At 32.8% G+C, this 15,814-nt stretch overlaps 2 protein-coding genes across 3 annotated transcripts; one reads left to right on the top strand and one right to left on the bottom strand.

The window, feature by feature from the left end:
* The first annotated feature begins 57 nt into the window (after nt 1-57).
* Nucleotides 58-10,556, top strand: LOC138314278 (coiled-coil domain-containing protein 89-like). 2 transcript variants are annotated; one of them, XM_069254533.1, is made up of 8 exons: nt 58-255; nt 1,310-1,351; nt 2,373-2,845; nt 3,182-3,312; nt 3,528-3,664; nt 4,032-4,114; nt 6,022-6,115; nt 6,972-10,556. In XM_069254533.1, exons 1-8 carry the CDS (start codon nt 196-198, stop codon nt 7,056-7,058), a joined length of 1,107 nt encoding a protein of 368 aa, XP_069110634.1. In that variant the 5' UTR covers nt 58-195; the 3' UTR covers nt 7,059-10,556. The 2 variants fall into 2 exon arrangements, with proteins under 2 accessions (XP_069110634.1, XP_069110635.1); XM_069254534.1 differs by lacking the exon at nt 1,310-1,351.
* Nucleotides 10,557-10,693: 137 nt separating this feature from the next.
* LOC138314277 (uncharacterized) lies at nt 10,694-15,773 on the bottom strand. The gene is made up of 6 exons (XM_069254531.1): nt 15,628-15,773; nt 14,783-14,885; nt 13,992-14,599; nt 13,323-13,557; nt 12,089-12,420; nt 10,694-11,683 (listed from the first exon to the last, which is right to left on the bottom strand). Exons 1-6 carry the CDS (start codon nt 15,673-15,675, stop codon nt 11,657-11,659), a joined length of 1,353 nt encoding a protein of 450 aa, XP_069110632.1. The 5' UTR covers nt 15,676-15,773; the 3' UTR covers nt 10,694-11,656.
* Nucleotides 15,774-15,814: the final 41 nt, after the last annotated feature.

Below are 15,814 nucleotides of genomic sequence, written 5' to 3'. Positions count from 1 at the left end.
TTTAATAGATGAAAATTATTTTCATTTAAAGTCGTAAATCCCTTACCGTACGACGAGCACTTCCGGCGTCATGTTTCTATGCGAAATTCTTGAGTTATGAAAATTTCGGAAACTTTTGCTATATTCACTGTTGTGTGATTATCTAATGTCTATTGGTGGTCATTTTCAAATGATCTAATAGGCCTAGACCTAAACATGTCTTCAAATTCCAGAAATCCAAAGGACATCAGGTCCATAGTCGAAGACAGTGATCAGGTAACATTAACAGTGTCAGTGAACCTTTAACGTTACAGTAGACCTGCTGTGCATGCACATTTGTAAATGGTTGCATTGTCAAAGATTTAGACTGGGTACATGCATAAATCCCAGATTCCCTTGAAAGAGAGGAGGAGGTTTGGAAAATATCTTTTCCTTCACGACATTACATTTATATGTAAAAATGTCTGGTGTACATGTATACAGGTTTTCCTTAACATTCTTTCACTATGTCTCATTAACAGCTGATTAAGGTATTTTGAGGATGTTTTCCAGGTATACTAAGCATTATAATTAAAGACCTAGACGACAGGTTACAGGTTTTAGATATGATAGATGATTACAGCAAATATGCAAATAGTCAGAACTTTAAAAGGTGCTTGAAGTTCTGACTGTTAAAAATAAGTGTAGCGGGATTGGACTGGGTCGATCATCGGTGACCAGGTAGCTCAGTCGTTAGAGCACTCGGCTAGTATTCTGAGGGTCCCGGGTTCGAATCCCGGTCTGGCCGCTACATTTTCTCCTCTCCTGTTACAGAATTGGTGCTTGAAGTTCTGACTGTTAAAAATAAGTGTAGCGGGATTGGACTGGGTCGATCATCGGTGACCAGGTAGCTCAGTCGTTAGAGCACTCGGCTAGTATTCTGAGGGTCCCGGGTTCGAATCCCGGTCTGGCCGCTACATTTTCTCCTCTCCTGTTACAGAATTGGCGCCCAACTAAATAACCCACGGTGGTGGTGTTTGGAAGGGTCTCGTGTGTCTTCGAGGGCGAAGACTTCGAGAAAGTAGGGAGGAATGTAGCGGGATTGGACTGGGTCGATCATCGGTGACCAGGTAGCTCAGTCGTTAGAGCACTCGGCTAGTATTCTGAGAGTCCCGGGTTCGAATCCCGGTCTGGCCGCTACATTTGGCCGCTCATTTTCTCCTCTCCTGTTACATAAGTAAGTGTAGCATAGTGTAGTGCGATCTCCTGTGGGTCTCCAACGATGATGTAAGCATGCTGAAGATAATTTTACTGGATTTTAATCAGATTGTATAAAAAATTATATTTACAGTCAGAGGATAGAACCCCTAGGACAAGCGTTATATGGTGCCAGGTGTGTACATTATACATTTTTGTACCTTGGATATGAGATAATTATAAAAATTATATATACCTGTGTAGGCCGGCCTATATAGAAACTTAAATTATTTGCAAAGTTATTCCCTCTTATTTATAACAATGTGTTGACTGTATATGTCATTTATAATTATAATTTGTGAGTGTATATATATATATATATGCAGGGCTTTTTCTCACTGCTTTGGGAATGGAGCCTGTGGCTTTGAATTTGGGCAAATGTGCGACAAAACTAGGATTTGGCAAAAATTATGAAATATGAAATAAAGCATAACAAATAAGATTTTTTTTATTTCGTATGTAGTTTATGTACTTTTCTGAAGCCAATTCACAACTATTTAAAGTCTTAACCAACTAAGTTCATGCAATATTTTTTGTTAGTTTTCATGAAATTTTGATTTTGGGAAATTTAAAGCTTGAATTGGTAAAAAATTAGAGGTTTTGCCATGGGGGATGATTTTTGGCCCCAAATCATGTTGAAAAAAGCTCTGATATGTCATGTATACATGTAATTATAATTTGTGAGTGTAATATCATATTTTTTTCAGAGAAAGGCAAAATTTTTGTCAGAAATCTATTGATGTCACAATCAATACCTGCTAACAAAGGCAGATAACTATAAAATGAAATACAGAATTAACGATCTTCTTATTGATATGGGCAATGACTTCTAAGGTCTTGGAAGAGTGTAAACATAAATTTCATCAGCTGATTCTAACAGAGGTTTCTGTATGGAATTAATATAAATAACTTTGAATCTCAAAATTATGGATAGATAGCATCTGTTCCTAATAATCAATAAAGAACAGGGGAAAATGCATATTAATGTTTAGCCTTCTAACCAGAAATGAAACGGGAGAAGATTTTCAGTGTATCATGAATAGCTCTTCAAACAGAGCCAAAAAACATGTTTTTATAGCATTTCAGGAGCATGAATACTGAAAAATATTGTATTGTTAATGTGATATATGTCTAATTAATTGAATCTTTTGTTTTAGGATATGTCTGACATGCAGAACAATCTATCTAAGCTAAAGGGGCTATCGGCTGATGATAAGACTGAAAAAGCTATGCTTCGTTCACGTATCGATGAACAGTCTCAGCTGATCATGATCCTCAAACAGCGAGCTGACGAAGTCGCCAACAAAACCAAATCAGTGGACCGAATCAACGACGAATTGATCAGCTTCAGAGACCATGCAAAAGAAATGTTAGATGGTGAAATCAGGAAATACAACATTCTCAATGCTAGGTTTGATGATTTAGCTTCCAATCATCAAGAAATGATAAAGATAAAAGATGAATATAAACGTTCAAATAAAGACTTGAGAGAGGAAAATGCTCATTTGAGAAATGAAAATACTCGTATATTTTCCGGTGCTATAGCAAAGAAGGATGAACAGATCAGAGAACTTGAGAACAAACTTGGAAGTCTGAAGGAACAGTGTAACACTCTGGAACATCGTAACAGGTATTTTACAGCTATTTATGTAGGAATTTTGAAGTCAAGTCCAGAACACTAATTTCAAATTTTGATGAATCTTCGAAATGTTCGTTAGTTCCACCGGAAAGTCAAAGTTCAAGGTTCAAGACTTGTCCAGACGAGTCCTGTAAATTCAATCACTGTTTTGATAAGACATTGTTGAAACCTTATCCACTTAAGACATTGAAAACTGTACTATAAAAAACAAACAAGATAATGATTGATCTTAAAAGATAAAGAATTTTCTAATATTATGTTTCTGTATACATGCATATATCTAAATGTAGTTACACATAGTTTTAACTTTCAAATGGATATTTTCAGACACAATGCACAAGAGTTCCGTATGAAGGAAGAGGCCCTACAAGGGGACATAAGGACACTCCAGGAACAGTTTAAAAAGGAGGTCAAGTCACTGCAGTCCAAACTACAGGAAGCAGAGGAAAGGTTAAAAAGTAGGTCATATAATAAGGTTGGGGAATTTAGGTTATTTGATAGCTATTTATAGAGTTCTTGTGACTTTAAATGCTATTTAGAATTTTTTTAATTCAACTTGCGATATCAAGAAAACATTAAGGTGAATGGAACTGTGTGTTTAATAATCCTTTGTTTTATTTTGTATTTATATTTTTGTGAGATCGTTTATTTATTTTACATTTTACACCTAAAGGTGCAAATTACAAGCTACAAACACAAGCCGACAATAAAAAAAGTATGGATGCAGAGGCGCAGCAGAAGATTCAACAGCTTACTAAAGAAAAGGATGAACTGCTTGATCTGGCCATGCAGCGAGGCAAAATTGTACATGTATGTACCCATAATATCATAATCTCTTAAAATGAATAGTTGGTCATAATCCACTGCAGCCAAGATAACTTAATTATCTCCTAGTTGACACTGTTTGGGCTTGGTTTGCTTAGTGGTTAAGGTGTTTTGATATATTATCAATTGCCTTCCACCTCTGGTTTGCAAATTCCAAATATAATAATGTTGGGCGGTTGCCAGGTAGTGAATGTATATCAAGAGTTTTTCTTTGGGTACTTTGGCTCCAACGCCTACATCTGGCACATGTTTGAATTTTTTTTACAGTTACATTTAATTTGCTGTTGTTGCAAATTGTGTTTCTAATATAAAACTGTATACATGTAAAGTTCTCTTCCTTCCTTTTCTCTAGAAAGAACAGACGGAGAATAAGAAGTTACAGCAGAGGATTGGTGAGATGGAGAAAGCTGTGAGGAACATGGAGGAAAAATTTGAGTAAGTTGCTCATTTACTTTCTGTATTTTTAAAAGATTTCATTTGATATAAAACTAAATTCAGGTAAAATTAATAAAATTATCCCATATTTTAGAAAGAAACCATTGCATTTTTTATTTGTTGGTATAAGATAGTTTTTCTGTGGATACTTAATCACAATTAAAAAAAACAATTTAACGAAAAATGTTTAGTAATTGTTGATATTTTTGCCAAATTGAAAACAAAACCATTGTTTTAAACAAAACTGTTTCAATTCTATATAATAAATATATTCTTCGCATTGCATAAATATCGGTGCCATTTATAATAATTTCCATCAATCTTTGTGCTATTGTAAACAATACATAGGTATCTGAAGAACATTAAAATTAATTAATTTTATGAATTTCATCTCACTAGCTGCTACAAGGAGATATTGGTGTACAGGGGTATTTTCTTTATGTTATTTCGTCTGTAAAATGAATCGTTATTTATTTAAATATTTACTTTCCTTTAACATAATATGAAAAATTCATTAAAAGGAAAAAAAAGCAGAAGAAAGAAAATTTCATGATACATATTCACTAATTCTAATGCATTTGTAGCTATTGTCCTTTTACGTGAAATTTGATAAATTATATATAAATTACTTTCTCTCATCTTGATTCTAAAATTAGGCCATGATTGCATGGACATTTAATCATTTCCTCATAAAAAATGGCACTGCACAATGTCTTGCATGTTTTAAAGATTTTTTTGTTATCTGAAATACATGACATACTAAGAGAAACTTCTTGCTGTCTACATTGTAATGTAATATATTGTCAATCACAAGATTTTCTGTCGATCTGTACACACTATAACTAACATGGAGAAAATGTTGTATCCACAGCTGTCAAAATACATTTCACCTGCATGTCATTCTCAGCATTGCTATTTGATGGTGTTTACCATTAGACAGGCTAGCTAATAGGCCCAGTAAAGCAATACCATTTGCTTTCCATAAATTCTTTGCAGTTTTATCCCCAATTATCCAAAACTCTGCAGAAAATTCAAATGATAATTGAAATTAAACTTTGCAATTTTGGTTGCCACGACACATTTTAAATTTTGATTTAAATGCTAGGAAGGATAATTAAGAATTGACATTCAGCTAAAATATTGTTATAACAATTATTTGAGTCTAATTGTAACACTTACTTGAACTTTCAAAGATAGTGATAATAATATTTTGTGTTGTAATTAAGCATGGAAAGTCTTGATGAAAATAACCAGTCTTACCTTTATCCAAAGGGGAGATAATCTACCACTTTTTTTTAAACTTTAGCACAGAAATTCTTATAAATACTTTATAATATACAAATTAGGGGTAGATTATCTGTTATCATATTTAAACTGTTTTATGAAAACTGGGGCTCAGGTGCGCAGTCCTTCTTTCAAACTAGAGAGATATAATTCAGGAAAACCGTGCTTCTGGTTGGCAGGCCAACTTTCAAACTAAGGGGAGATAATCTGTTATTAATTCTCAGTTTAATTTTTTCCCATTTGTTTAGAATGTGGATTTAAAGAAGTCTTACAAGTAGTTCAATTTGAATAAAAAATACATTGACCCTTTGCATATAGCATATCATATATCCATTTTAAGTAGAAAATCTTTTCATTAAGGAAACACAATTTCCATGAGATTGGTAATTCATGGTATAAGTTCTCTTAATATTTTATTTGAATGCATTCCCTGTAAAAACTTACTAAGCATACCTGGTAATGCAGTTTCTCCTACAAACATATTTTGGTTAAATGATTTATTTAATATACATATAATTTGAAAAGCTTTCCGGAAATTTTTCATTATGTTAAGTGTTTCAACTGACAATTCAATTTGATTTACTTGATGTAAATAATAAATGACATTTATATAATCATTGCAGACGGGAGGCAGCAGCTGTGAACTCTAACCTGCAGGTCAGGCGACTCCGAGAAGATCTAGAGGACTCCTCATCAAGGAATAAAGAAATACAGAGTGTAAATATCCATGTTTGATATAGCTTATTTAAGACAAATTGCTGCCACTGTTATGGATTGAAACTAGCTTGGCCTAAGGGTATCTCTAACCATTGTGCATTAGTTGAAAGCCCAACCAACTGAACTCAAAGTCTCTCTTGGCATGGCAAGCAACATTCTTTATATGCATATTCAGGGCTCAAATTTCAGGCTGTTTTACATAATGTACTTGTTTTCTGCAAGTAGATATACCAGAATAGCAAATGAAAAAAATATACACTTGCTTATTTTACCAAGTGGTTTTTATCAGAAACAAATGTAAAAATGACATAAAAATTGTTTTAATGGAAAATATGGGGACACAGCTCTTGTACACCTTACATCATCATGCAAAAATAAATGATTTTATATATAACAAAATTGACTTGAATACAGATATTTAACTAAACTTAAAACGGTATTTTAGCAAATGCAAATTTAGGGCACTTGCTATTTTCAGCATGTGACTAAAAATGTAAAATTCGAGCCCTGCATGTTACCAGTACAGACTTATCTCCTCTTGTATGTAGGTATTGGCCCTAAAACAGCTCCTTGTGTAACACCTGATAAAACCTCCCTCCAGTTGTTGATCCTGCAGTGCAACTTATTGCATCCTATTTGATTAGATCCTAACTTATTCTTTTGTTTAAAGACACCAAATGATTTTTTTTTTCTTATCATTTAGAAGTTCAGTATTTTGATATGATAATAAATATATAATTGGCTTCATTCTAAACTGTAAAAGGTTTGAAACAATTCATGTTTTATTATTAATAGAGGTATTTAGATTGAAAATATCTGTATATAATTTTCATCAATTTGTTTTTTATTTTAACAGGAATTTGATGCATACAAGAAACACACAAATTCCTTGCTGCAGAGAGAAAGAGATATCAACGAGAAGTTACGGAATATGGTGGGATGAGGATAATCAAGGGGAGACAACTCTTCAATAATTTATTTACATTCCTGAAAAAAAGGCTAGTGCAAGCATTGGGACTACATATATTGTAATATGTCCTTTATTTAAAGAAGTCACATTGTCATAATATTTCTTGTTATTCAAGTGAAAATATGATGTTTAGAATACACAAATAGCCACCTATTGAATACAATGTTTCATTTAAGTTGTTTATTACTTGACCTTTTTTACTTTGAAAGTAATTGATCTTGTATTTTCTACCGCTTTAGCTAATGTTCTTCCATTTTATATGTACATTGTACTGGCCGGAGTACACATTTATGAGCATTGAAAAAATTGTTTTGGAACAATGTGCTAAATTTATGGATATTTAAAAAAAAATGGAAATTACTACATTCCACAATAACATTTAATTTTCATATTACACAGTAAAGACTTTTTTGATTAAATATAAAAAATATCACTGGTGGAAAACAAGGAAGGGAATGAAAGCTTATTGAAAAGTGTTAATGGATAAGTAAGTTGAAATCTCCACCGAAAGCTATTCAATGCAAAGTAAATTTTTGTCAGACTTTGTCAATGTTTCACTCATAAATTAAAATGATTGAACAATGCGATCATAACTTCAAGAATGACCTTAACTCAAAAGAGACTTGAAATAGGTGGCCTGAGAAGAAATATTAATAAAAGATTAATGATACATCAGTAATAGACTAATCTTTAAAATGGGACAGGTTGTACAGGGGAAACAGAGAGGGGAATAGTGACACATTGTGACAAGGCATTCATACAAAAGTTGAATTCTTAGCCAGACAGTATAACTAGTGCAATCTTTGCAGATAAATGCTGTATTTTTTCAAACAAAAATACACTTTTATTGTGTGTGGAGTAGATTTAGTTTGTATAGAAGTAATGGGAACCACTTCATTTCCACGTATAAAATATTTTATATCCTTCTTTATTCTCAAAATACCGAGTATTTGTGAATACATAAAATTTGTGATATACATGTATACATTTCATACAATTATTCACAAAACAGTTGAATTTGCATTTGAGCTGTTTTGTGAAATTATACGAAAATTTGTATCTTGTGAACATACATTTTACTGTGGTTTACTGCTATGTAATTGGAAATAAACACTGCTGATGATGATGAAGCCTTATATAATTATAGAGTTTATCATAATATATACCGTATTCGCCGTAATTTAGTGCCCTGAGGGCGCTTAAATATTTGTAACAAAGGGAGACGCTTAATAACGAACGAAAATGTAAAATGTGGACGAAAAAAATCAGCCATATTTTAAATCGTGCTGTACTCATGGTACATTAATCTGTTACAGTAAACATGTATATGTTTTTTATCCTTTGAGATGCATTATCATGTCGTGATTCACATGTAAAAGACTCGCAAGTTCATGTAATATAGGATACAATGATGAGCATTACATGTTGTAAAACATTGTTAAATCCATGGGATGGGGGCATTTATTGTAACAACTTCAACTCTTCTCCAGAAAAGAGGAGGGGGCACTAATAATGGTAAATACGGTACCTGTACATGCAAACTGCTGATATATAAATAAAGAGGTTTATTTATTAATATAGATGATGTATTTTACTGTAATCATGACTTAATACATTATGTAAAAGTGATCATATTTAATGTGTTGCAGTATTTATGGGGTGTCATGAGGTTCTTGGTGATATTTATACAGAATATTGTAGAGTTATATTTACACGTTATGCCTTTAGACTTTTCAGCATTAAATTCAATATACTCAACTAAAAACCATTCCTTTGAAAGGTTTTGTGTTGTTTAACAAAATTATTCACATCTTTTGAGAGCACAGCTTTATATATTTTGAGTAATGATATTTTGAGAAAACGTGATGGAGACATTTTTTTAAAAAGTGGATCTCCTGCAAAATATCAAACATGTTCTTGAATATGAATATCATATTTAATTAATTTATTGGGATAAGTTTATAAATTGATGAAATGCGATTTAAACAATACCTGGTAATTTTAACATCAATTTCAATTTAAAAAAACAAAGCGTAATTTTGTTGTCCATATGTAAGTAAATTTGCACAATTAGTGAAGATACAGCTTCATGTATACAAAGTTCAGAGGTAGGCAAACTATAATCATTATAAGTATATATCATATTGTGATTTGATCACTCTGTTGAAAATATTTTTCCGTCTGTGCATCATACTATTATGTCCACTCCATTCTTTTTGCGGTATTTTTTTTTAAAACAATATTTAATAATGGTACATGTATGTGTCTATTCTTCTTGGAATTAAGAAATACAATCTATATATTGATTAGCTAACTCCCGTTCACACAACACTGTCAAAGGAACTCCAGAAGGACAGTTATAATTTTGTGATTACTAAATAATAACTCATGAAATGTGAAAACAAGTTGGTTATTAGTAATAGTGTGGTTATATATAGTTGCTACATCATTTTCTTAAAGGCCCACTACCTTTCCGAAACGGCTTTTAATTTTTAAAATGGGAATGTAAAACAAGATCGATATTTTTGTAGAGTCTTAAAAATTATTAACTTACCGTTAATACTACTTTATAATCACCTTCTGAACGATTTGATTAAAATAATTAAAATGTTTATTTTCATAACGAGGGTTGTATTGTTTCCCGCCGTTGTCCTAAATACCGCGCGGTAGTTGACTATCACTGCGCCAGACGGCAAAACAGCGAATTAACTCGCCACTGTTTTCATATAATACGCATGAAATCTTGCATATGTTTGGTGTCGTAACCTTATTTTAGGTCATCGGTATGCATTTTCTGATGTTATTAATGTTTTTAAGAAACCTTTATATTTTGCTCCGGAAAGGTAATGGGCCTTTAATATTTATGCTCGATATTCCTATCATAGGAAATATAGTGGCCAAACAGAAGTTTTTGTTTTGAACTGAAACAATACTCCTATGAGATAAACAGGACCGGTTTGTTGGAATTTTCCGATATTTGCTCATAAATTCAAATGTACATGTACAATTGTACAAACAAAAGCACTTAAAAACATATTGTCTCTACTGAAAACCTTTATTATATAATATTATATTATTCCAATTATTTTCATGAATTGTTGATTAATTGGTTTATGTTCATGTACATCATCATCCTCGATACTCCAGGGGTTCCGATCACTTACGATCTCTACACCCCTGGAATGTGAGTGAATCATCAATGAATTATCAATATTGTTGGTTATTTCATCGTCCGTCCATATACCTATGATTGCATTATATTTAATGAAGTCCTGCAGTTTGAAGTATAGCCATTCATATTTATTGTGTCAATATTATGTACATAGAGGCCAAACTGATTGAAATGAAACAAACATAAGTCATTGTTATCCAATATTTTATTAATCAATAAGTAATGTGTAACAGAACAGGTGCCTGTGATTATTCATTTATGTTGTGTATATAAATAAAACATAAATCTGTTTTGGAAAATGGTTTTTATTTCATTGACTATTATGAGACATGTAACATTTACATAAAGTCAGCTATACTGTATGGTATGAGAAATATTAGATGATTTGAGAAAATAGAGGCAATGTATCAAATAACCTGTAATATACAGATACAAATATCATATGAAATTCCAGGAACTACAACATTTATATTCTAACCTAACATATGCTTATGATTCGTGTTTTCACAGGACTGTAATAGGGCTGTAGACACATTCCTCAATGGATTTGGGTCATGATTGTAAGCCAAACAGCCTATAGGAGCCTATAGCTTCCCACAAAACCATTTGAACCTATAAGTTTTTAAGATTATTTCAATTCAAATTGGAATTAATCATTTCAATTGACAACAAATTCAGGACCCAAATAATAAATGAACCATTTCTTTCAGCTGACATATACTTATAAATATTTGGTAAATATCACAGACATCTGCTTTTGAAGTTATATGTGCCATAATTGGTTGAAAATTTTGACTTGTGTTTTTTCAGATATGTCAAAGCAGTCTACTTTTGATGAATTAAACCATAGAAATATTTAAAAATAAAAAATCTTGACAACCATATATATATGATGCTTTGTATATTTATAACAATACAAACTTTACACAATTATGAAACAATACGACATCTATATCACTGCTAAATCAATTGCAAGCACCAGGTAAACCGTTTACCAGAAAAATATGAAACTAGTATTCAGAGGTCAAGGTCACAGAGGACACCATCAGTCTTCAGGTGTCACGGTCACCATGAACACAGTTATCAGTCAGATGTCAAGGTCACTATGAACACAGTTATCAGTCAGATGTCAAGGTCAGCAAGAACACAGTTGTCAGTCAGATGTCAAGGTCACCAAGAACACAGCTATCAGTCAGGTGTCAAGGTCAAAAAAGGTCGTCACTTTAAGCCAAGGTCACCAGGAACACATGTAAAATCACTCTTCATTGGTCGAAGTCAACAGTAATTAAGCCATTAACTTCAATTTTGTCAAGCTCTTCAGGGACACATGAACATCAGCCATTCTATGTCAATATCAGAAATCTAGGTCAACAATGCAAGGAGGCTTCTTCTCCACTCATCATCTCCCTTCTGCAAGCAGCTGGACCTGTCAACGAGAAACAAAATCAATCAATTAACATTTCTTCTCACGACCTTTTTGGTAAAGTATGAAGTTCCAATCCATTGAAAACAAAGTTTGATAAATAAATGGACATTACTCACAATCATTGCCTTCCATGGGTACTAACTATTGGGGAACTAAAATACAGTAAAACTGGAAATTTATATGAGTGGGGATTCACCCAAATTACAAAATGGAAGTTTTAGTGCAAGAACCCCCCACACTGGTATGATATTTTTTAAGTTTATATGTGAAACTATGCAAAAACAGGTGTATTTATCTTGAAAATATTAATTAACATCGCAAACCCTAATATTTAAATGCAAATTGTGAACTTAGATAATAGCACTTCACGTTTATAGTAGACTCCATACATTATTGAATTCATACCTTTTCCGCCTCTATCTCCAGTGATAACAGGGTTTCCTTGATCATGTTCAATCTGTTAGCCTCGGTGTTGTACTTGTGTTGTAGTTGGTCCTGCTCCTCCGAGTATTCCTTCCTGTGAGTTGTCAGCTGCTGTAACTTCTCCTCCAAGTCTTTTATCTGTTTCCTCAGCTTGGTCTCCTCCTGGGCAATGCTGTGTACCTGCCGCTGCTGTTTGTGAATCTTCTCGGAAAGCTGATCCATTGTTTCTTTGACACTGTCCGCCTCGGCTAACATCACATCCTGGCGGGCTATCAAATTCTCGTACTGTTCCTGGTAGGACTGCTGCGTACTCGCTTTGAAATCAGATAAAAATACAGGATGTAAAGATGATTATGTTGTATAGTTACAGAACTATTACCAGTACGGATATTTTGAAATACGATCTGTGTGAATAAGGATTACTCCAACCCTTCAAGTAATTTTGTGACAAAATTCTGTCGAAATATGATGCTTAACCACCGGAAGGTGGGACAAATTGATGGTAAATCATACTTCACCCACATCATTTTGTTATCTCAAAATATTGATAAGTTTTCTAACAAATTTGAATCAGTATTTCCTATTAATTTGCTACCAAGTAGATATGTTCTTACAAATTTACAAGAACTAAAAACAAGTAGTTGTTAACCTAATCAAAGTTTAAAAATACCTTGTAATTGTACTTTACACAAATTAAGATACAAAAGGTTATAAAAAAGGGATAAGTATTTGAAATAAAAATATTTTATCATTAATAATTTAATCTATAATTATTATATGCATGTTTAATATATATACATCAGATACGAGTGTACCAGAATGAAAACAATTTATTATAATAATACAATACAGCTTATTATAATAATATAATACAGCTTCAAAAACTTTTCACCCTCATGACCCAAAGATGAAAAACCCAAGTCATGTTCACTTCAAATACTTTAGTATGGAATATGATAATTAGCTCTATCTTAAAATAATGTACAGTCAAATTTCAGCTATAAAGGACTTTCATCAAAACCATTTGATAAAACTTACTATACAATTGACTCATATATAAAGGACACCTGTCTAGAGCTCTCATCGTTTCTAACGATATCAATGTATTGACGATTAGCATCTTCTAATACGATATCGATTCCTATTTTCCTAAATTGATCCAATATGACTGGAATTGTACGTGATGACCTGTTTCACTTTTATGTAATATACTTACAAGACTGTCTCTCGTTGTAATTTTCTGGACTGTATGATTTTGATTCCCGACTGATCTCATTTCGTCTCGACTTTTCGCTGTGGTATCCCTGTATAATCTGAAGCAGCATTAGATTACATGTCTTGGTTGATACATTACAATGACAGGATGGACAGAGCTCTGTTTCCTCACAGCATGTCTCACACACACTGTGACCACAGGGAATGTTGATGATCGGGGCATGGTTTGGTGGTAGCTGTGAAAAAAAAAACACAAAAAAATCTGTTGAAGTTTGCTATAGGTTCAGGGACTAAAAGTGTTGAAGAAAATCATCTTACAGAATAATTTGCACATCACAAAATTTGGCAAAAAAACCCCAAAATAAATATTTATATTTACATCAACATTTTAAGGGATTTCTGAACATGTAACTGGTACGCAGATGATATTGATCTAATTAAAAATTTCCTAAATTAAGTTTAATATTTGAAAAAAAATCACTTTATCTTTTTGAAATAAATATATTTTTAAGTTATTTTTTTAGAAAAAACTTTTGTATAAACTTTAAAGAAATAATAGAATTTATAATATCAAATTGTATTTGATATTGTATGGATTTCTTTTTCAAGCTCAATCACTTCTCTCTTGTTTTCTACTGTGGATATAATGCATTAAAGAATGAATCATTACCATCAAACGTTGACAGCAAGGACAGTGATGACTGGATGTATCGACCTCTCTATGACCTTTGTGATCTCTGACCTTTGACTCAGTGTGACCTTTATACATGTAACTCCTGGTCTTTCCTGTCGAATTAGAGCCCCTAGTTGCATCATTTGAACCGTGTAGATGAGTTCCTACACTCGAATGACTATCCATGTTGATACCATGTTTAACCCTGGCTACAATACTGTCAGCTAAAGCATCAAAATCCTGATGTGACATCAATGTATTCATAGCTTCCCTCCCAGTCCGCTCACTGTATGTCTTATATGGTTCTCCATGGGCACCTGCTCTCGGATGACCATAGTCCGACTCTGGACTGGCGAATTCAGGACTTCTGGAACTGGACACTCTCAAAACATTAACTGAACCTCTATGTTCATTTGAATTGTCATCCTTATCTTTGTGTAAGTCTCTGGCTTCTAACCAGTGTTTAAACTTCCCTTTTGGTTGTACCTTACCACCCGATGCAGAATTTGAGCTCAGTCTTTCAGGGTTTCTTGACTTAATGTCTTGGAGATCAAGTTTTGCTTTAGTTGAAGAAGGATTATAATCAACCTTCTTAGAGGTTAATTCTGTAAAAATAGAGGAAACATACTTCTTACAGCTAACACAGGACCATGATACAACATATATTTCACATAAAACACAAAATTACATTATTGTACAATATATTATATAGTTTTATTTAGATTGTTTGAGCTTTAAATTCTGTGATTTGATTCTGCATATAAATTGAAAAGGATATTTTAACTTACTGTTGTCAGATTTATCCCTTATAGTAGGTGAATTTCTCTTTCCTTCAAGGTGCTCTTCCCGTTCTTTAAACCAGTTCCTTTGACGTGATTGTATCTCTTTTACCTGTTAGAATTAATCAATGTAAATTTAAAGACTAATTAAACAAATGCAACATCATCATACAGCTAAGACCACTTCAGTTCATTTTTTTTATATTAAACAAAATAATGTCCACTACATTCTTTGATTTAATTAATATACAACTATACATATAAATGTATTATAGGTAATTTACTTACCACACAATCTTAAAAGAGTGGAGATTATCGTGGCCAAAGGCAAAGTATAACAAAGCTGTATAATATCGACATATCGTATACAAATATAATAACAGGTTATGTTAGTGTAAACAAGCTCTATATACAGTATAATCACGGTCAGAGTCCAGACCGAGAATTAACATGTAATAGCTGTGCTCCTCCAAGACTTTGCCATAAAGAATTACCTGTTGTTATTCTTCAACACCATTAAAATGGTATGGTTCAATGTGAATATCAAACACACTTAACAGTTTGTTTTAAATTGCTTGGTGGCTTTATTGCACTACTATATACCAGGCCTGCATGTAGCTACATTAGGTTATTTCCCGATTCACCTAGACCTCGCTGGGTTTATTTTCAGTTTATTTATTTTTTTTATTATGAGTGACACTGAAAAATGTGTGCTTTCACAGACAGTGGTAAATCTAACGTTAACGTAATCCATGTGCTTTTAGAACCAGTTTGACATAGGCCTATATACTGGCTATTACTTGTCTTGACATCTGAAGTTAATGACCTATTAAAAATGATAGCTAAAACGTTACCTTCTCTGCAATATTGTTCTTCTTCGCTCGGTCGTTTTTACGCGACATTTTACACGGTTAAGGAATGCCGGATGTGACTTACGACCATATTTAAACAAAACACGTTGCTAAGGCGCTTGAAATACAACGATTTCGATTGCCACAACTTACAAGCGTTTTCACGACAAAGACTTAACAGGTGCGTTCG

The sequence above is a fragment of the Argopecten irradians genome, chromosome 2, assembly GCF_041381155.1.
Source record: "Argopecten irradians isolate NY chromosome 2, Ai_NY, whole genome shotgun sequence".
Lineage (NCBI taxonomy): Eukaryota > Metazoa > Mollusca > Bivalvia > Pectinida > Pectinidae > Argopecten > Argopecten irradians.
The sequence above is the reverse complement of the archived record's forward strand: the minus strand, read 5'-3'. Positions and strand labels throughout refer to the sequence as shown.